The sequence below is a fragment of the Carlito syrichta genome, unplaced genomic scaffold (genome assembly GCF_000164805.1).
Source record: "Carlito syrichta isolate Samal-C Ts95f unplaced genomic scaffold, Tarsius_syrichta-2.0.1 Scaffold308825, whole genome shotgun sequence".
Lineage (NCBI taxonomy): Eukaryota > Metazoa > Chordata > Mammalia > Primates > Tarsiidae > Carlito > Carlito syrichta.
In genome coordinates this window covers 445,084-466,590 of record NW_007252921.1, presented here as the reverse complement: position 1 = coordinate 466,590, position 21,507 = coordinate 445,084, and the positions used below count along the sequence as shown (strand labels likewise).

Below are 21,507 nucleotides of genomic sequence, written 5' to 3'. Positions count from 1 at the left end.
GACCTGCAGCTGGAAGCTCTTCCCACATGTGGCACAGGTGAAGGGCCGGCCCCCGGGGGGCGCTGCGGGATGCTTCTTCAGCCCCGGCTTGTGGCCGAAGCCTTTGGTCCGGCCAGGGTATTTGCAGGGTTCGTTGAAGGGCCTTGGGGCCTGGCTGGGGTCCAGGACTGCCTCTCCGTTGTCTGGGGAGGAGTAAGGGAGCCCCTCGGGTCCAGTCCTTGGGTTCAGGCCCACTGGCGGTTTACATCGGAAATTCCAGCCCCACCGGACCCCACCAAAGAGCCAGTCTCCGGGAGGGGTCTCCTCCTGGGCCACTGCAGGGCTGAGCTCACCCATGTCCCTTTCAGGCCGGGCGGGCTCCCGCAGTCCCAGCACAGGGTCCTGGCTGGGGAAGGAACTGCCCTGGCTTTCCCACGCTCCTTCTTGGACAGGACTAGGGAAAAACCGTGTGGCTTGGCCTGGTCCAAACAGGGTCCCATGAGCCTCTAGGTCAGTAGGATGCACGGGTGTGGCCACTACCTCCTCTTCCTGGACTTCTGTTTTTATCACAATTTTTACATCTGCTGAGAAAGACAGAAAGACAGATATTCTGTCCCTTACCTGCTGAGAGGCATGAACCTGACACTGTCAGCTGCTCAGCTGCATGAACACTATCTAGGGCACTTGTGGTCAAGCCTCAGGACAGCAGCTCGCAGAACATCTCCCAGGGGTGATGAGGCTGCCTCCACCCAAGGTCACTGGAAAAGCAATCATCAAATCTGCTTCCTAGTTCTACTTTTACTTTGGCTGTCAAGGCTAATCATGAATTTATCCTAGGAGAGGAATTCTGACCACTGGTGGCAATGTGCCCAAGGGGCAAAAGCAGGGGCTTGGGGTTCAGATGACTCTGAGACTACTACACAGCTATGCCACATACCGGCTATGGGACTTCAGGCACACTTCTTAACAGTTCATCTGTGAATACCCACTTCAAAGGGCTGTGTGAGGATTAAACGAGATATAGCTAAAAGCATCTTAGCAAGTTATTTGGCATCAGCAAGCTTTCAATAAATGTAACCAATGGTTAATGACAAAAATATTAGTGAATGAGTAAAGATGTGTTTGATTTTACATAAATGCACTTGAATTTCTCATTCTGAGGTTTTATATTAGGGATCTTGGCTTTTAGCACATTTGGGAGGTGCTAAAATAATGACAGAAATTATTACTTAAAGCGACAGATAACTGGTCTTCAAAAGAGAAGTAAACAGAAAACTAACAGATAAATTTGGTAGTAGTTCTTCCAAATTCTGGTCTTCAGACACCTGTCTTTGGTAGTACTCATAGCTAAGAAGTGGTTTCAATTTGGTTTTGTTTTCTCTCATGCCAGAGAGAAACCATGGGTGGCTTGAGTCTGGGAAGGAGGTTATATCCTGCAAGGAATCAGCTGACCAGAATAGTTGGTTAATACCATGTGAAAAAACAACAGTCTGAAGAAATGGACATCCTTGAGAAAGGTTGTTCAAGTCTAAGATTTAGGAAGGAGAGAAAGAACAGAATGTATGAAGAATCATAAGATCACAGACACCCAAATGCCTGCTGGCTGAAAGTCAGAGCAGTTCACTGATAAAAATGGGGTGCCTGGGCTGAGGTATCCCCCACAGGCAAGCATGGCCTTTCCCTTCCTTCTCTCCCACCATCTCTGTACCTTCTGTGGAGGCTGCTGTGTTGAGCTTCAGCGTCCCATCCGAGCATGCTGAAGATGGATGGTGGGGAGGGAGATCCGCCTGCCAGGAGGTGGGTGGGAGGGTGGTTGGAAAGTTGGAATGGACGCCTGCAATGAAGAGAGAGCAGAGCCTATGTGTTAAGAAAAGTAAGCAGGATGGGAGTGGGCCAGAAGAAAACCATGGGAGAGGAGAGCTGGCTGAGCCCTGAGATCCATCCCACTGGAGACTTTTCCGAGTGACCACAGGACCTAGCCTCTCTGAATCCAGTGTCTTGGCACTGGAAAGCTCAGACTCCACCAACTTATTTAAAAAAACCCCTCTTAAATATGAAACAACCAGTGACTTCAATGCCAAATGTTGGGGGCAAGAAGAGTGGCCATGTGCTAATGAAGGGGGCACTGATATGGGACCAGAGAAGCACCCAGGAACAGTATCACCGACCCTGGAGAGGTCCCTAAAGTATCCTTTATGTAGTTTTCCCTCAAAGTGGGAAAACTTCTAAACTAGTCAGGCCAGAAGTGTTGAGAGCCCACAGCTCCACACGTGCCTCCAGGAGCCCTGCCTGGTCCCTGCCCGTAGTCCCTACAATTTGTTCTTAGTGTCTGCTTCCTTGTCTTGGCCACTCACCGGAGGTAGTGTCCGTGGAGATGTCTCCTGCTCCAGAGTCCAGCTGGCTGAGGCCCCAGGGCTCTTCCCCGATATCTGGCTGCCCAGCTGCCCACGCCTCCACACCCAGAGCCTGCTGCTCCTGGAGCTGGAGCTCACCCTCTTGCTTGATCTGCATTAAGAGGTCAGGGGCAGGAACCGGGGGCCCTGAGCCTGGAAAAGGGAGAATGTGTGAGCATACAGCATCATGGCCCCTTGACCCAGGGGTAGACACACACCCAGCCAAGGAAATGGATAGTGGCTTTACAAGGGTCCAACAGCAAAAGAGCCTGGTGAGAAGGGCAGGTAGTAGCACACAAGGACTCTAGTGCCTCTGGGCAGAGTGTAAGGTTACAGTATTGGGCACACAGGTAGAGTAGGAAAGGGTGAGGTTGGGGGGAGGGAAATACACAAGTACATTCTGCTTTCACCTGAAACACACAAATGCTAGATAATACTGAACCCCAAATCCTCCCAAAGATTTATCCCCCACTCCACATGTCCTTAAGTGAGCTCAAAAGAAAGATTCCAGATAAAAGAATTAAAGAGAAAACACAAAGTCCAATCAAGAGTTACTGTGGTTGGACATGGTGGCTCACGCCTGTAATCCCAGCACTTTGGGAGGTAGAGGTGAGAGGACTGCCTGAGTCCATGGGTTCAAGATCAGCCTGGGCAACTTGGTTTAGAACAATGAACCAAACATTAAATTTCTTGTTAAACTTGGCAAGAGTGGAAGTGAAATCAGTGACATGTTAGTCCAAGTTTATGGGGATAATGCCATGAAGAAAATGGCTGTGTACAAACAGATTAAACATTTTTCTGAGGGGAGGGAAAGTGTTACCGATGAAGAGAGGTAAGGATGGCCAGAGGTAATGATTAGAACTGACGAAAACACTGCAAAAATTCATCAAAGTGCACCAAAATCGTCAGCTGACTATGAGAAGCACAGCAGACCAAATAAACATCGATAGGGAAGCAGGAAAATCTGAATTAAAAATCTTGGCATGAGAAAAGTGTGTGCAAAAATGGTCCTGAAGGAGTTCCTGTATCATGACAGTGCACTAGCTCTCACAGCACTGTGTGTGTGGGAGTTTTTAAGCAGTAAACAAATAACTGTATTGGAACACCCTCCTTACACACCTGATCTGGCCCCCAATGACTTTTTTCTTTACCCAAAAATAAGGGGAATATTGAAAAGAAGACATTTTGATGACATCCAGGATATCAAGGGTAATACAATGACAGATCTGACCATCCAAAAGAAGAATAGTTCCAAAATTGCGTTGACAGGTGGGCTAGGCACTGGCTTGGTGCACAGCTTCCAAAGAGGAGTACTTAAAAGGTAACCATAGTGATATTAAACAATGAGGCATATAGCACTTCTTCTAGCATGAGTTTGCAAACTTAATTGTCAGACACCATACGCTGGTAGAAATCCCAGAAGGAGTGAATACAGAAATGAATAAATGGCAATATGTAAAGAAAATTTTCCAAAATTGATGGCATTATGAGCCTATAGTTTGGAGGAAGACACCAATTCTCAAGTAGGAAATAAAAACAAATGCATACATAAGCAAATCTAGACAACATTCATGTGAAATGGAATGGCAGCAAAGAAAAGATACCTGCACATGTATGTTTATCACTGCATTGTTCACAATAGCAAGATCAGGGTACCAACCATGCTGTCCATCAAAAGAGGACTGGATTAAAAAAATGTGGTACATATATACAACAGAATATTACACAGCCATAAAAAAGAACAAAATCATGAATTTTGCAGCAACCTGGATAGAATTAGAGTTTATAATACTGAGTGATCTCTCACAGAAACAAAGATCTGAGTATCACATGTTCTCACTCATAAGTGGACCTTAAACAACTATCATAATACTATAAGAAAAGGATTGACAGTGCCAGGAAACTATGGGGGGGGTCAGGGAGGTGGGATTAACGGTAGTCAATATCTGTCTGGGGACGGGGGGGGACACCTCATCATCAAGGGTACCTGCACAATGCATATTTGTATACCTAACCCTTAACTGTACCCCATAATTTTAAAATAAAAAATATGTATTAAAATAAATAAATAAATAAAAGATAAAGAGAAAAATTTAAAAAGGTACCAAAGAGAAAATAATTACATTCAAACAGAAAGTAGATTTCCTTCAGTAACTAGGACAGCATAAGATAATGGAATATCTTCAAAATGCCAAGAGAAAAGATATACAAAGATTCTAAATAAAAGAATTACAAATCAAATCCAGCAATGCATTTTTAAAAAAATAAAAAGATAACGTTATGAACAAGTTGGGTTTATTCTGAGAACTACAGGATAACACTAGAAAATGTATTATAATCCCCAAAGTTAACAAGTTAATGGTGAAAACAACATAATCATGTTTTTAATGTAAAACATTACATTGAATGTAAACAGAACATTCATCTCTTCTATTTCCGGCATAGGGCTGGCTAGATGTGCAGAGAAGCAGAGAACCAGTGTGCAATATCTAAAATGCTGAGTAAAGAAAAGAAATTTTTAAAAATGTTAAGCACGGAAGACGTCCAAATAAAGTAAGGAAAAGAAACAAGTCAGGAACAGTAAGAAAGCTCAGGTTTACAATGGAAATTGGCATACATCTCCTGATCTCCCAAGGCCTGGGTTTGATTGGACTGTACATATTTAGGGTGGAGGAGTGTGAAAAGCCTGGGGTCAGACAGGGTGCAGGAAGGCTGGGTTGATGATAATCTCCTACCCTCACTGCTCACATGGAAACCAGGGGACCCAACAGGCAACATTCCCAGTGGGCTAAAACTAAAACCAAAACCTTCCCCACCAAAGAAGACTGCCTGTCCTGGCCTTGACTTTAGGCTGCAGAGGGTTGGGGAGAAGACTCTCCGCTGGGACTTGGCACTTATAGACCAGACTCAAGGGTGCCTGATGCCACCATGGCCTGAAAACCTCTAGGCCAAGGCTGTAGCCTGAAGTGGCCCCAAGTCTGCGTTGACACCAGTTGACCAGCAGAGGCGCACACATGTATTCCTAGAATGAACATTTTAAACACAGCTTTCAAACAATTAATAAGCTCACAATTACACATCTCCACCTCATTAAGAAAACCAGCCACCTCAAACAAACTCAGCAGAAATCATGAACCGATGAATATGACTCACAGAACTGCAGGATTTTTTGAAAAAGAATCAAATGTTACTTTAGAATGGTAAGATAAAATAACTGAAATTTAAGAATCCACTCTATAGGTTAAACAACAGAATGGAAATGATTAGCTAGAGAACTGTGAACTAACTAGACAATTTCTAGATGAAATTATTCTGACCTCAGCATAGAGATCAAGCTGAAAATACAAAGAGGAGTTCAAAGTTTATGAAGGCTAACATGAAAAAATTTCAGAAAAAGATTAGTGAGAAAGGGAGTAAGGCAACGTTCAAAGAGAGAAAATTACAAATTTTCCCAAACTGGCAAACTATATCAGTGATTGAAGCAGGATAAAGGAAAAGAAATCCACACCTAGATACATTGTAGTAAAACTGCAGATCATCCAAGACACAGACTTAAAGCAGGCAGAGAGAAAAGGCAGATCACCCACAAAGGAATACAGATTAGACTCCTGGTCGAGTTCCCAATAGCACCAACAGAAGATAGAAAAAAGGTAATTACTTTGAAAAGCTAAGATAAAATAATAAGCTAGAATTATGTCTTTCCAATAAAGCTGTCCATCGGTATTTGTAGGGGGTTGGTTCCATGACTCCCCATGGATACCAAATACCACAATACTCAAGTCCTTATATAAAATGGTGCAATATCTGTATATAACCTATGCACATCCTCCTGTATGCTTTAAATAATCTCTAGATTACTTATAGTACCTTTTACAATGTAAATGCTATATAGATAGTTGTTATATTGTATTGTTCAGGGAATAATTACAAAAAAAACTTGTTTAATACAGATACTTTTTTCCTGAATATTTTTGATCTTCAGACACAGAGTGCTAACTGTATAGGGATGGAATAAAAAGATATTTTCAGACACATATAAACTCATATACAAACACACATAAATAGAGCTCATTACCATCAGACCCACACAAAATAAGTTATAAATAAAGAAAAAAAATGCCTAAAGTCTTCTGTAAAAGAATAGAAACAGAATGTATAACTTCCAAACTAATTAAAAATAACAATAGTTTGAAGAGGAAAAAAACCTAAATGAATAATTCTCAAAGGAGAAGTTGCGAAAAGAAGAAATATAGAAAAGGCAAGGCTAAAGATTAATAGCACAATTTAAGATGGTAGGAAATAATCCAAACAAACTAGTGACCATAATCAATATGAATGGTCTAGACCAACACTGTCTGACAGGAGAACCACTGTGAACCACATACCTAATTTTAAGCGTTCTAGTAGCCTCATTTAAGTAAAAACAGGTGACATAAATTTTAATGGCATATTTTATTTAGCCCAATATATCTGAAATGTTATTTCAACATATAATCAAGCAAAATAAGATGATTGATATTATTTTTTATGCATGAATCTTTTGTCTTTTGGAAATGTGGTATGTATTTTATCTTTTTTTCTTATTTTTTATTTTGAATATGTGGGGTACTGTATTTCATCTTTATAACACATTCCAAGTGCTCAGTAGCTACATGTGGCTAGTGGCTACTGTTTTGAAAATTTAAAAAGTAAAGATTATTAGGCTATAAACAACAAAAAACCACACCTATATGCTGCTTACAAGTGACACATCTAAAATAAAAGAATGTAGAAAGCAATGTAAAAGAATAAGAGATACCTTAAGCCAGACATTAACAATTCTAAAAAATGATATAACTATCTCGTATCTGATGAAATAAACTCTAAGACTAAATATATTAACAGAAATAAAAAAGAATTACTGCAAGATAGTAAAATGACCAGGAAGATAAAATAATTACAAAATTTTAATAGCTTCAAAATAATAAAGCAAAACTGACAGAACTCTAGGAATAAATGGACAAATCGACCTTCTCTCTGTAATTCATAAATCTAACTAACTAAAAGTTCTAGGAAATCTGAAAAACACTATTAATAAACCTGATCAAATGGACATAAGTAGAATCCAAACACAAAGAAAACACATGCTTTCCAAGTTACATAGAACACTAAGGAAAAATGAACACTTTCTAGGTCACAAAACAAATTTCAGCAAATTTTAAAATATTAGTATTTTTACACACTGCATTTTATAACTATAATACATCTAAGTTAGAGAACAATAACTCCCTATATATTAAAATTCAAATAAATATATTTCTAAATAACTCAAAGGTCTAAGAAAAAAATGACAATAAAAATTAGAAGATATTTGGAACCCAATGTTAATGAAAATGTTATTTATCAAAATGTGTGGGCTACAGTTACAATGATAAACAACCTTGTATGTTTACATTAAGAAAGAGAAGACAAGTAGGAAATTAATGAGTTAAGCAGTCAATGCAAGATGTTAAAAAGAAGATAACACCAACAAAACCATTTAATAAGGAGAAAGAAATAATATAGAGTGTTAATCAATAAAAAAGAAAACAAAGTGCAATACAGTGAGCCAATAGCTTGTCTTCTGATTAGACTGTTAAACCAATGAATCTCTAGCAAGATTATCAACGAACAGTTAACCAATAATCAATAACCAACCTGAAGAATAAAAAAGGGAACACACTGAAAGATGCAACAGAGATTAAAAAGATAAAGAGGATACCACGAATGCCATTCCAAGTAATTTGAAAGCTCTGGGGAAATGAACAAGTTCTAAGAAAAAATTCAACTTGCCAAGCCTGACTAAAAAGAAATATGATTCCTATAATCCCAGCACTTTGGGAGGCTGAAGTGAGAGGACTGCTTGAGGCCAGGAGTTTGAGGTTTCAGTGAGCTATGACTGCACCACTGGACTCCAGCTTGGGTGTCAGAGTGAGATCCTGTCTCCAAAAAAAACAACAACCAGAAAATCCCTAACTAAATTAAATCAGTAGTCAAAAATATCCCCAACAAAGAAAACTTGAGGCCCAGGTATTCTCACTGATTTTTCTACTTAACATTCAAGAAATAGATAATTCTAACACGACACAAATTCTCTGAGCATATAAAGACAGAGGGAATACAGCATAGCTCATATCTTTAATACCAAAACCAGACAAAGACAGTCTGAGAAAGGAAAATAATATGTCTGTTTCACTCATAAGCAAAGATTTAAAAGTCCTTAACAAAATGATTAGCATACAAAATCCAGCAATGTACACAAAGGATCATTGCTAAGTTAGGTTTATTCTAGGACTGCAAGTTTGATTCAACATTAGAAAATAAAATAGTCTGCCACATTAGCAGGTTAGGAAGAAAAACAGTATCTTAATAGATATCAAAAAATTCTATAAAATTCAAGTCATTTACTGTTAGAGACATCTAGCCAACCAGAACTATAAGAAACTTCCTATAGCCTGATAAATGATATTTGTAAATAAAGCTTTTAGCAAATATTACACTCAATATGAAAAGTTAAAAAGCATTCTCTTTAAAATCATTAACCAATAGGATACCTGTTATCATGACTTCTATTTAAATATTTTCTGAGAGTTCTCAGCCAGCACAAGAGAAAAAAATATATAAAGAATTTAAAAGAAAGAAAAAAATTCTTATTACTCATGGATGATATGATTCAGAAAATCTGAGAATCATTAGACAATTATTAGAAAAGTTATTAGCATTAGTGATAGTTTTAGCAAGATTCATCAATAGAGATAGTAAAAAATACAAGATAACAACTTTTTTTTTTTGAGTTGGAGTCTCACTCTGTCGCCCAGACTAGAGTGCAGTGGCCGCTCCCAGCCACTGCAGCCTCGACCTGCTGGGCTCCGGCGATCCTTCCACCTCAGCCTTCCGAGTAGCGGGAACTACAGGCATGCGCTACCACGCCCAGCTGATTTTTTGATTTATTGTGGAGATGAGGTCTCGCTGCCCTGGCGGGTCTCGAACCCGCGGGCTCAGACAATCCACTCACCTCAGCCTCCCAAAGGTGCGGGATTACAGGCTGAGCCACTGAGCCCGGCAATAACAACATTTTAATATGCTGTTAGGGTTTTGAAGGAGGCCATCAATTACCACTTTTCTTCTCAGACATGGATCTTAACAAACAGAAATAAAACAGAAGAAGGCAGGTGAGGCTATGGTATTTTTGTTACCAATAATTTAGAATGTAGCTTTTATCTCTGGGTAAGAGGGACTTTTAGAATTAACTCTAGAATCAGAAAGTTGCCTGCTGGACCAGGTACAAAGAGCCTGTCCATAGCAGAGCAGCAGAGATGGCCTGTCCCTTGGAGGCAGCTAGCTGCCCAAGGACTGTACTGGTCCAACCTTTGCTCTCAGACTCTCCAGTGAGGTGTATGTCTTCACCCCAGCAGAGGTAGGGTACGTAAAGGGCAGAGAGAGACTAGAATGAGCTCCTGCTCATTCAGAGAATAAACATGTTGCCCCTAAACCCCCAACATGTATCAACAACAAACAGAAAATGTAAGATAAAAAGAATACCACTGACAATAGTGATTTTAAAAAAAACACAGGGAACCTAGGATCATATCTAACAAAAAAAAGGTGCAAGACTTGTTTGGGAGAAAATTATAAAACATCATTGAGATATTCTAGACAAGCCAAATGACTTAGGACATTCATAGTTAATATGATTCACTATATTAAAAAATGTCAATTATCTCTAAAAAATGTTTGATAGCTCGAATGCAATTCCACCATAAACCAAGTTCCATTTTTCATGGAACCTGATGACACAATTCCAAAGTTTACCTGAAAGAGCAACGGAAGAGAAGAGTCAAAAAGCTAGCGAAAAAGAACCAGGGATTCTACCTCACAGCACCACAAAAATCCATTCCCAATGGATTAATTGTAAAACTTTTAGTAGGAAAGTGAGAAGGTGTATATATTACAACCTTGAGGGACAGAAAATTTTCTTAATTGTTTCAGACACAAAAAAGACAAACCATAAAACAAAGACTAGTGCATTAAAATGAAAAGTATCTGTTCTTTAAAATACACCATAAATAGAAAGGAAACAGCAACACATGTAACTGACAAAAAGATTAATACTTAGAATACATAAAGAATGTTTATAAGTCATTAAGTAAAAGAAAAAGAACTTAGAAAAATGGACAAAAGATATAAACAGGCATTTCACAGAAGAGAAAAGACAAATTGCCCATAATCAGAAGACATAATGCTCAATCTCATTAATTAGGAAAATGAAAGTTTTAAACCACAAATTTTAAACCATTTCACTCTCACCAGATGGATATAAATGAAAATGGCATTTCCAAGGCTAGTGAGGATGAGGGATGATTAGAACCCCCAGACCCTGCTTGTGGGGATGCAGGCTGGTTTTTCTGCTTGACATTACCTGGAAAAGTTGAATATATATCTTTCCAGTTACCCAGCAGTTCCACTCTCGGGTCTATACCTAGAGAAACTTTTACACATGCATAAGAATTTTTGCAATGGCATTGTCCTGAAAAGCAAAAAACTGAAATAAAATAGAAACAACACAACACCCACCAACAATAGAAAGAATACACCGCTACAGTTATAAAACAGAAAACTGTAAAGTAGTAGAAATTATGAAAATGAAAATGAACTACAGCTACACTGCACTGACATGGATGACTCTCAAAAACATATCAAATTAGAAAAGCAGATTAAAGAATATATGTGGTACGATTACATTCATAAAAAGTACAAAAACAAGTAAAACTAAACAAGTTATTTAGGAACACATACACAGAGAATAAAAATGTAAAGGAAAGCAAGGGATTGATAACTTCTGTTTCTGAAATTTCTGTTTATCTCTAAGAAGGGAGAAGGGTGTGATCAGGGAGGGAAAACAGGGTCTTGGAAGGTTCAGGCTTTGATTTATCTCCTATGCTGGGTGTTAACTACCATTCTTTAAACTTCACATGGATTTTGTTTTGTATATATTTTGTTTATTGTTATGTATAATACACAGTAACAATGTTTTAAAAGAAATAAAACTCAATATTAAAGAAGAAAGAAAACCAACATTTGATGCAATATAACACTTTTTCACAATAAAGCTTTTGGCAGCTAGCGTAGAAGGAAACTTCTTTAAGAATATCTTTAAAATCCTATGGAAAAATCTTACTTAAGGCTGAAACCCTAGAAGCATATCTTATCCTCAGACAAGGATACTAACTATTGTTACCACTTTTCAACAATGTCCTAGTCAAACTGCTAAACAAGAAAAATAAAGTTATAAAAATATAAAAAGAGATAACTTTTGTGGTATTTGTGGAAGATATAATTGTCTACATAAAAAAATTCAAAGAATTTAAAGAGACATATCATTCAAACTAATGAAAGAGCAAAATTTTTATTTTACTAAAAAAAGTCAACAAGATACCTGTAATAATTATTTAAGGCATGTAATTATAAACATCCCATTTACAACAAAAAACAACAATTATCAGGAGAAAACTGGTAAAACCTTATTCAAGCGCATAGAAGCCTTCACTAAATAGATAGAAAGGCTCAATGTTGTAACAAGGGCAATTTTCCAGAAATTACATAAGTGCAATTCCAATAAAACTTACAAAAGAATTTTCTTGAGAATCTGACATAAAGATTCTGAAATTCATATGGGAGAACAAAGATCCAAGAATAGCCAAGGAAACTTGTGAAGAACAAGTAGAGAAGGATCGGTCTACTAGACATCAAGGTTTAGTATGAAGTTAAACAAGCATAGTTGTTGGTGCAGACACAAAGAGAACAATGGAACAGAATGAAGTGCCCAGAAACAGCCTCATGCACATATGTAAACCTGGCTCAGGAGAGAATCGCATTACAAATCAGTGGAGAAAAGATAAAATATTCAGCAAACTTTGTTGGAAAATCAAGTGGCATAGTGGGGGAAAAATTAAATCCTCCCTTGCAATCTACAAATTTTAATTCTGGATAAATTAAAGACTTACATTTGAAAAGCAAAACTAAAAGTCTTATAAAAAAATATAGGAGAATATCTTCTGATCTTTAGTGATACAGACGTGGATAGCTTACTACAGAAAAAGCACACATCATAAAGTAAAAGTGATATGTTTGACTCTACTAACAATGAATTCTATTCAAGAACTACAAAGTTAAAAGACCTGATACAGGATGGGAAAAGATGTTAGTAATGCAAATAATAGAAAAGGATCAGTATCTAGAACATATACAAAGAAGTCCTGAATCAATAAGAAGATGAAAAACTCAGTAGAATTCACCCAGTAGAATTCAAGAAACCAAACGAATATATGAAAAGGATGCTCGACTTTACTAATAATCAGGGAAATACAAATTAAAACAAGATACCATTTCACCTCTAGCATGCTGGCAACGATTTAATTAAGAAAACCAGGTATAACTGCTGGAGGGAGTATCTGCTGGTGAAGGTATAGGGAGAGCAATATGCAGAGCTGAAGATAAGCCTAAGACGCAGTGAGGCCACGTGTGGGTCTATTCCCTAGAGAAACATTCCCACATGGGCACAAAGAGACATGTTCAAGAATGCTCATTGCAGTATTGCTTATGATAGTGAAAAATCAGAAAAAACTTAGGTGTAGGCAGGCATAGTGGCTCATGCCTATTATTCCAGCACCTTGGGAGGCTGAGGCAGGAGGATTGCTTGAGACCAGGAGTTTAAGACCAACCTGAGCAACAGAGTAAGACCCCATCCTATTAAAATAAAAAAGGAAAATAAATTATATTATAGTTTCTTTTAGAATACCAAGCATCTGTTAAAATGAATGAGCATAATCTATATGTATCAATATGAATAAATCTGAAATACAGAATAATACAGATAAATATAATATCATGTAGTCTTTCAAAGCACAGAAAAAATTATATATTGTTTACAACTACATAGGCACACAGCAGATATTTTTTAATGTGGATAGAGAAGTTAAACATATAAAATTAAGGACAAGTGGTTACCCTACGGAAGACCAAAAAGGGACTTAAATGGTATCAGAAATATAATATTTCATATATGCACACCATACACACGTGTTTTAAATTATGAAACACAACATGCACTCACAAATATTTATTGTATTCCTACTTGGTGCTAGGTAATATTTCAGATGCCTGGAATGATTATATGAACAAAATCAATAATCATTTTTGTTCTTTTGAAATGTTCATTCTAATGAGGGAGACCAAGCCCACAATGAATATATGAATATGAAATATATATAATACATGATGCTTTCTGATATGGAACAAACCAAAGCAGGAGACGGAGCCTGGAAATCCTGGGTGGGGAAGGGGAGCAGCATTATTAAGTAGGGTAACAGGGAAAGTCCTGTTTAAGCAAAGGCCTGCAGGAGGCACTGGAGGGGACAGGGCAGGGCAGGAACCCATGTGAGGGACACTCTCAGCAGACAGCACTACAAAGGTTCTGGGACAGGGCTGAGGGAACAGTACAGAGGACCATGTAGCTGGAGTAGAGAGTGACAGAAAAACAGGAGGAGATGAGTGGATGGAGAGCAGACTCCAGGGGATCAGAGCGGAAGCAGAGGGACTGGCAACAATAAGCAAGAGACTATAGGCCTGGGCAGCAAGCTAGAGGAGGCAGGCCTCAAAGGACTCTCGACAAACCTGGGAAGGAGGGCCAGCAGGGATTCTGAAGGTTTGGATGTAGATGTGAAGGAGAGGGTCAAGGAGGACTTCTGGGCTCTGGCCTGCAGCTGGAAGGATGGAGCTGCCATCTACCCAGGTTGGGAGAATGTGGGAGGAGCAGGCTGTGAAGGAAAGATACGCAGCTCAGCTTTGGACATGTCAGGGGGAGATGTTCACTGGACATTCTAGTGTAGATAGAGGCCAGCAGCCAGGTGTGAAGAATTTGGGGCAGAGATCCAGGCTGGCGGTGCACACTCCTGGATGGTTCGTGCACCCCTGAAACCCAGTGGGATGATGGGAGTGTGGTTACGCAGGGAAAAGAGAAGAGGAGTGAGCACGAGGGCACTCCAATGTGGAGAGGCCCCAAAGAACAACAGGAAAAGAGTAGTGAGGTAGGGAGGGGAGTGTGAGCAAGAGTGGCAAACGTTACAAACAGGCCAGGTAGGAAGGTAGACACTTTAGCACCATGGAGGTCACTGTGACCCAGGGGGAGGAGTCTTGGTGGAAGTGGCACAAGACAGTAGAAGCGGAGGGGCAGAGACAGCAAGCACGGATGTTCCTGAGGGGTTATGCCACCAGAGAGAGTGGACAAACGGGATCATGGCTGGAGGGGTGTGGGGTCAAGGCAGGTTTGTTTGTGTTACCCTTGAGAAGGTGGTACAGAGTGGGACCTAGTGCCAGGTGGAAGGGGGTTTTTGGCTGGAGTGTCAGCAGCATGATCACAGAATGAACACAAAGAGGGTCACAGGTGGTACAGGCAGACAGAATGGAGAGGGCCGTGAAAGTGGTCCGTTTCTTTTTAATGGTAAAAGTTTTTTTTTTTTTTTTAAATATAAAAACCATTCTGAGCTTGTGGGTCATTCAGAAACAGACAGGCTAGATTGGGCCCTTGAGCCTTAGTTTGACAGAGCCTTAGTTTGCCAAGCCTCTGGGCTAGAAAGGTGGCCGTGGAGATGCAGTGTGACCGTGGGGGCAGAGTACCCACTGAAGTTGCTTGTTGTGAATACCAGGAAAGCCCCAGCAGGCTTATGGGGTTTTCTTCAGCCATATATAGCTGCATGGGTGCAGGTGCAGAACAGGTAGGCAGATTTCGCCTGGATTGCAGTTTTGTCAGGGGGACACAATGAACAACAGAGGGACAAGGGAAGTGAGGCTGTATGCAAGAGGGGATTATAATGATGGACACAGAGGGGAAGGAGGATGAACTGGAACAGTGAAGAGGCAGTAGGGCCAATGTCTTTTTGGTCCTGAAGGATTGAAGAACGGTTGGATACCGGCACCAGATGGGGGGCTGGAGGGAGTGCAGGAGGAGGCCAGGGAGTGGTGTGCTGGAAAAGGAGAGGGTGTACGTGGTGCAGTTACTATCATCTACAGTCATGGGGATGGCCATGGGGATGGGTGGAGAGGGACAAAGGACCATGCACATGGATGTTGCTATGACCAAGAGTGAGGGCAGGCAGGGAGAGTGACAAGGAGGGGGAGGTAAGGTGTCCAGAGGTCTGCAGAAGCAGCAAAAAGACGAGGCCTGAGACCCAAAGGCAGAGTTCCTAGAGAGGAGAGAACAGAGCTGGTACAGAGGCAATAATGAGGAGTGAGGACCCCTGCTCAGGGGCACGTGGGGAAGAGGACAACACGCACTAAGAGGGTTATGGGGCTGCAGTCCTCTCGGGCTCAGTGCCAGGCTCAGTCTGAGTAAGAAGGAGAAGGAACACTCAGGACCTCATGGGGTTGCTGAGCACTGCATCCTACAAAGCACAGAAGAATCTGAAGGAGGTAAAAAGAAGAGGAGATTAGGTCTGACAAGGGGATGGGCCTAGCAAATATGGTGAGAGAGGAGCTGGGAGTTCGGGCTTCTTGGACCAAAGAGATCAGGGATATAGGCCACACAAGATTCCTGCTGATGGGTTCAAAGTTGACAGTAGAGTTAGTGAATGTTGGCAGGGGTCTCATCAGCAACCAGCATATTTCAGGTCCCTCTTCACTCTAATTGATGATGGTGTGGGAGCCAAGGAAGCCTCCACACATACTATAAATACAATGAAACCAGCCCACTATGAACCTCCACCCAGGTTAAGTGTTAAGCAGCAAGAAGTGCTTGGGTCATGACCCCCCCCCCTTTTTTTTTACATCCGGACCATATCTGTTCCAGCTACTGAGGCAGAAGGATCACCTAAGCACAGCAGGTCGAAGCTGTGGTGGCAATGAGTGTGCCACTGTGCTCCAGCCTGGGCGACAAGAGCGAGACTCCAATCCAAAATTAATTAATTAATTAATTAGTGGTTCTAATCATATTGAATTATATGGCTAACCATCAGGTTTATGTTCCACAACTACTAATGGATTTAAATAAAGTTAGATTCTTAGATGGAGGCAAGAAGGACTCTTTGCAAAGCTATGAATTAATTTTGTCTTCAACATACAGTTGACTCTTTTTTTAAACTTCAATTCTCCATTAAAGGAAATGACTCTTGAACACTATTAGTTCGAACTCCATGGCTCCACTAACGTGGATTTTCTTCTGCCTCTGCCACCCCTTACACAGCAAGACTAATTTTTTCTCCTCCTCTTTCTCAGCTTACTCAACATGAAAATATAAGGATGAAGACCTCTATGATCTACTTTTACTTAATGACCAGTTAATACATTTTCTCTTCCTTATGATTTCCTTAGTAACATTTTCCTTTCTCTAGATTACTTTATCATAAAAATATGATATAGAACACATAGAACACACAAAATGTGTAATAGTTGGCTAGTCATGTTACTAGTAAGGCTTTAGTATATTAGTAGTTGCATTTTTGGGGAGTCAAAAATTAGACACAGATTTTCACCTGAATGGGGGACCAGCACCCCTTATACCCACTTTGTTCAAGGGTCAACTATACTCCTACCTTCCCTCTCAGTGTCCTCTTCTTTCTCCCCCTAATTCTGTGTCACTGGCTCTTTCCTAAAATACTAGGTTTGTTGCCAGTTTCCCTGATGGAAAGAATTAGTTTCTATAGTGTTGGCTGAATAGGTTAGAGGTTAAAACACAACTTTAAAAAACTTAGATTTAAAATATTCAAGTTTGACATTTCTCTGGAAAGATCAAACCCTCCTTGCCCTTTACTTTTCTGTTTCCGAATGATCACCTGTCATCTCCCTAGTCTTCTCCCAATGCTTACCTGGACTTGGGTCCACTGGAACATCTGGAATCTTGGGGCCAGTGCGACGCCAGTTGCATGGCTCCTTCCCTTGTTCAATTTGGGAGAGGACCTCAGGCTTGGAGATGGCATAGTCTGAGGAAAGACAAAAAGGTTAGCTTTTGCCACATTCTAGTCAGAGCAGGAGACAGTCAGCCTGGAAAACCAAGAATGGTCTAGAAACTACATTCCTGATTGATATAGAACCTTAGCCAATTTTGCTCCTGAGGGGACATTTGGCAAAGTTCAGAGACAATTCTGATTGTCATGACTAAGCTTGGGGGAAAGGCCAGGGATGCTGCTAAACATCCTACAATGCATAGGACAACCCCACAACAAATCATCTGGTCCAAAATGTCAGTAGTGCTGAGGTTAAGAAACTGGTATAGAGTGTTCACACTACAAAGCAGTATACTTCTGCAAATTAAAACATAACATCATGTCTGTACCTACTCTAACCTCACTAACTGTGCCTTATTGCCCTCGGCTTTGGGGTCACGCAGAAATCATCAGGAAGAGAAAATCAGCCCAGGAAGAAACAATCCAGGCCCTTCCTGGGTAGTATCAAATGAGAAGAACAGCAGTAGCCCCAGGAACTGGGGAAACAAAGTTTTGGGGCATGAAGGAAATGTTTGCTACAAGAAGCAATGTCTGCTCATACTCTCTACTGACCCCGAGGCATGTCGCTGAAAAGGTCATACATCTTTGTAAGAGAAGGCTAAAAAAAAGGTCTTTCTCAAATATGGGTCGATTATATAGTGGGTCTGAGAGCAATAGGAGCCTCCTCCACTCCAAGTCTCAGCAGGAATGAGAGGCCCATACTCCAGTCTTTTTAGGACTGGTTAGAAGAGGGGCCACCACCTTTCTCAGTCTATCATTCTGTGATCCTCAACCACCAGGGAGGAGAAGGAAGCTTGTGATTCCATCACCCAGAGCTCGTTTTTTGCAGGAGGAGGAAGTAATTTGCATGGTCAATATTTCTAGTGATTTACATATCACTGAGACAAAAACAACCAAGTGAAGAGATAGGCTGGAGGACTTGTAAAGTCCCATTTGACAGAGAAATGAGTGATAGGCCTTACCCAGGGAGACCAGTGTCTCGTAGTTGCCCCTCATCACGTGCTTGTAAAGCTCCTTCTGCCAGTCCTCCAACTTGCCCCACTCCTGCTCGGAGAAATACACGGCCACATCATCAAAGGTCACGGGCACCTGGAACCACAAGTGTCACGCTCGCTCACCCACACACTCACAGGCAGGGTCCCTCAGGCTCCCTCACCCCAGGGCGCCCAAGAGCTACCTTGGGGGCCTCCCCCTTGCTGCCTGGGGGTAGCCGCAGAATCCAGAAGTTTCTGTTGCGCAGCAGGTTCTCCACATTTTCCAGTCGCCTCTGCAGCAGCCCATATTCCTGCAGCAGGGTCCCCAGCACGGCCCACTTGCCCTCCAGCTGGTTCCCAAACTCCACGGCCGTCTTCTCGCAGTCAGCCAGCTTCTTCTCAGCCATCCCAGTTCGACCTTCTAGGGAAAGTAAGCGAGCAGCCTGTGATTCAATCTTCCGCTCCATAGCCTGAATCGTAGCTGCCATTGTCCATGGAGAAATCTTTCAGAAACAAACGAGAGAAACCAGCATCATTCACTCTATCCACTCTGTTCCTTAAGCCTATCTCCCCTAGACATGGAGGAGCTGGACTGGCAGCAGGAAGCCCACGTATGTGAAAAGCAGGGCTTTCCTGCACCACATGGCAGATCTCAACTTGGCAATCACCTCCTTTGGGTATCTTAGATGTGGCCGATATCTGGGCTGGAGTCTTTCTTCCAGGCCTCTGCAGTACACTACACAGATTCCTATCATGGTGCTTACCACCCTATACAGTAATTACCTACACGTCTCTATGCTGTGGGCTACCTGGAGGTGGATTTGCATCTTTTCACAGCATAGTGCTTGACACATGGCAGGCACTCTGCAATTTTGCTATATAAACAGTGACTTAGCATTGCTGGGGCGTTTTAGCACAGAAATGGTAAACTGCAGATTTACTAGAGCCCAGTCTGCACCTCCCATCATGATTACACAGGAACTGTCTACTGATGATGACCTAGCAGAAAAAAAACAGCTGGTTCACTGAAATGGCACAAACAAGAGTATTGCTCAAGTTCTATTTTTTTTTAAAGTATCTCACATCCCCTTTTAATAAACATAAAAATCTAATAACCAATTCCCCTTACCCAGGACAATCTGATTTTGCAACCTCCACTTGTATCTCCCCCACAAGCTAAAATCACCATGACTGCAAATCTCTACAGCCAAGACTTAGATTTCTTGACACGTCATGAGCCCCCTGAAATTCATTTTCTTTCCAAATTCCCACCCCTCCCAAGGTAAAAATGATAGTCTCAAATATTTCTGTAGATGTACCAGGATCAGTGACACACCCTACAGTCTGATGAGGAAGACAGACATATGCCACGAAGTTAGACTTTTATGCCCGTGGCAACCATCTTAAAGACCTGGAGCTTCCCGGACACTGGAAATGTTCACACAGTGTATTGAGTGATGCTCAGTTGGGGCCAATGAAGAAAAGGCACATTTTGTTGTGGGTGTGGAGCAGGACTACCTGGCCCACCCACATCTGAAGGCAGGACCTATGGGGCAGAGGGGCAGTCCTGGTATTGGTGCCCTCCCCTGTTAGTGACTGAGGATCAATGCCTCACTACTTTCTGGAAAATCACTGCTAAACAAAAGGTTGGTGGTGACTATTTGCAAAATAAAGAAATGACTACTAGGAACCAATGTGGATTCATTTAGAGAAAGTCACGGAGAACTAGACATGAATGGACATGTCATAAATTGTAGAGTTTAAGCAGAAGCAGGGGGGAAAAAAACTGTCCAGGATGGTGCTTAAGAGATTCTTTGGCTGTTTGGAGAGAAGTCAGACCTGAAGAAGGTAGGACTTGAATAGGTCTCAAAGGATGGGAGGTTCTGGACTGGCAGAGAGCTATTTCAAGGAGAAAAACTGGAGATGGGTGGGAGTCTTGCTCCTAAGGAGTATGTGGTCCCTGCTGGAACCCAGGCAGGCCGGCTTGGCTCTGAGCTTCTGAGTCCACCCTCCACCTACAGCCACTATTCCTTCCCTCACCTCTCCTCTGTCACATCAATCCCTGCCACATGATCCTAGCCTTGAAGAGTTTACTCCAGAAATGTCCTTTCACTTCATCACCTAGCTCCCCAGCCACTGAAATCCTACCCATCCTTCAAGTGCATTATTACAACCCTTGTGTTGTATGAAAAGGGCAACCATACAAGCGCCTATTTTATTAAGAAAATATGAATCTTTAATATTTGAACAACAAGGCATATGGTTTTCTTACCATTTTCATGGGGCCAGGAAGCCCTATGAAAAGCCTTCCCACTATTTGGTGAGAGGTGGATTCTGCTCATTCAAGCCCAGCTCCTTACTAAATGGTGGCTGGATTACGGGACTGTTCTTAGATTCTTGCCAAGGAAGCTGAAACTCTTTGCTTGAGAGGAGCTGACGGTAACAGAAGCCAAATCCTTCAAAGGCATCCCACCCACATGATGAAGTCCAGGCGTGCAAGCCCCTTCCAATTCTCTCTCTGCAGCCTCCTCTCCCAGTGCCTCCTACCGAAACCATCTTTTTTCTAGGCTCACAGACTCCTTTCTGTTCTTGAACCGGCACTGTCCCGCTTCGCCATGCACTTGCCCCAGCTCTCCTGCTTGGATAGCTCCACCGGTCTAGCTCTGCCTGATGAAATCCTACTCTTCGGCAAATCACAGAAGCATAGTATGGGGCCAGGAGGGGTACGCAGGTGTACCGGGCAGCCCTTTTGCTCTCCCCAGCACAGCCACAGCATGCTTCTACCTCGATGACAGTGCTCATCTCTATTCTGCGCGATTCCCCGTGTACCTGTCTGCTTGGTCCTTGAACACACAGAGCGACTGTGTCTTTTCACACCTTCCAGCTGTGAGGTCCTGGGCAAGTTAACTTCTCTAGGCCCTGGGTTTTTCTTTCATATGACAGATATATAATAATAGCACCTAACGCATAGGCTTGTTGTGAAGACAAAATAACGCCTAGACAGGGCTTGGTGCAGTGTCTGGCTCGACACACAGGAGCAACTCCCTTCCGCGTCGACCCCCGGGAGAGCTGGGCGCGTAGTGGGTGCCCAGAGTATGCGGAATAGAAGCCGGACACCTCCCCGGTGCCACCAGGCCGCTGGGGGGG

General features: G+C 41.8%; 1 protein-coding gene across 1 annotated transcript in view; it reads right to left on the bottom strand.

Annotated features, from left to right (window-relative positions):
- The window catches only part of ZNF746 (zinc finger protein 746), a 23,197-nt gene extending 2,035 nt beyond the window's left edge, over positions 1-21,162 (bottom strand). Inside the window, 7 exon segments of the mRNA XM_021716514.1 lie at positions 2-560; positions 1,688-1,813; positions 2,334-2,525; positions 17,249-17,362; positions 18,349-18,475; positions 18,564-18,863; positions 20,908-21,162. Coding sequence (XP_021572189.1) covers positions 2-560; positions 1,688-1,813; positions 2,334-2,525; positions 17,249-17,362; positions 18,349-18,475; positions 18,564-18,863; positions 20,908-21,162 — 1,673 coding nt within the window.
- Between the last annotated feature and the right edge of the window lie 345 nt (positions 21,163-21,507).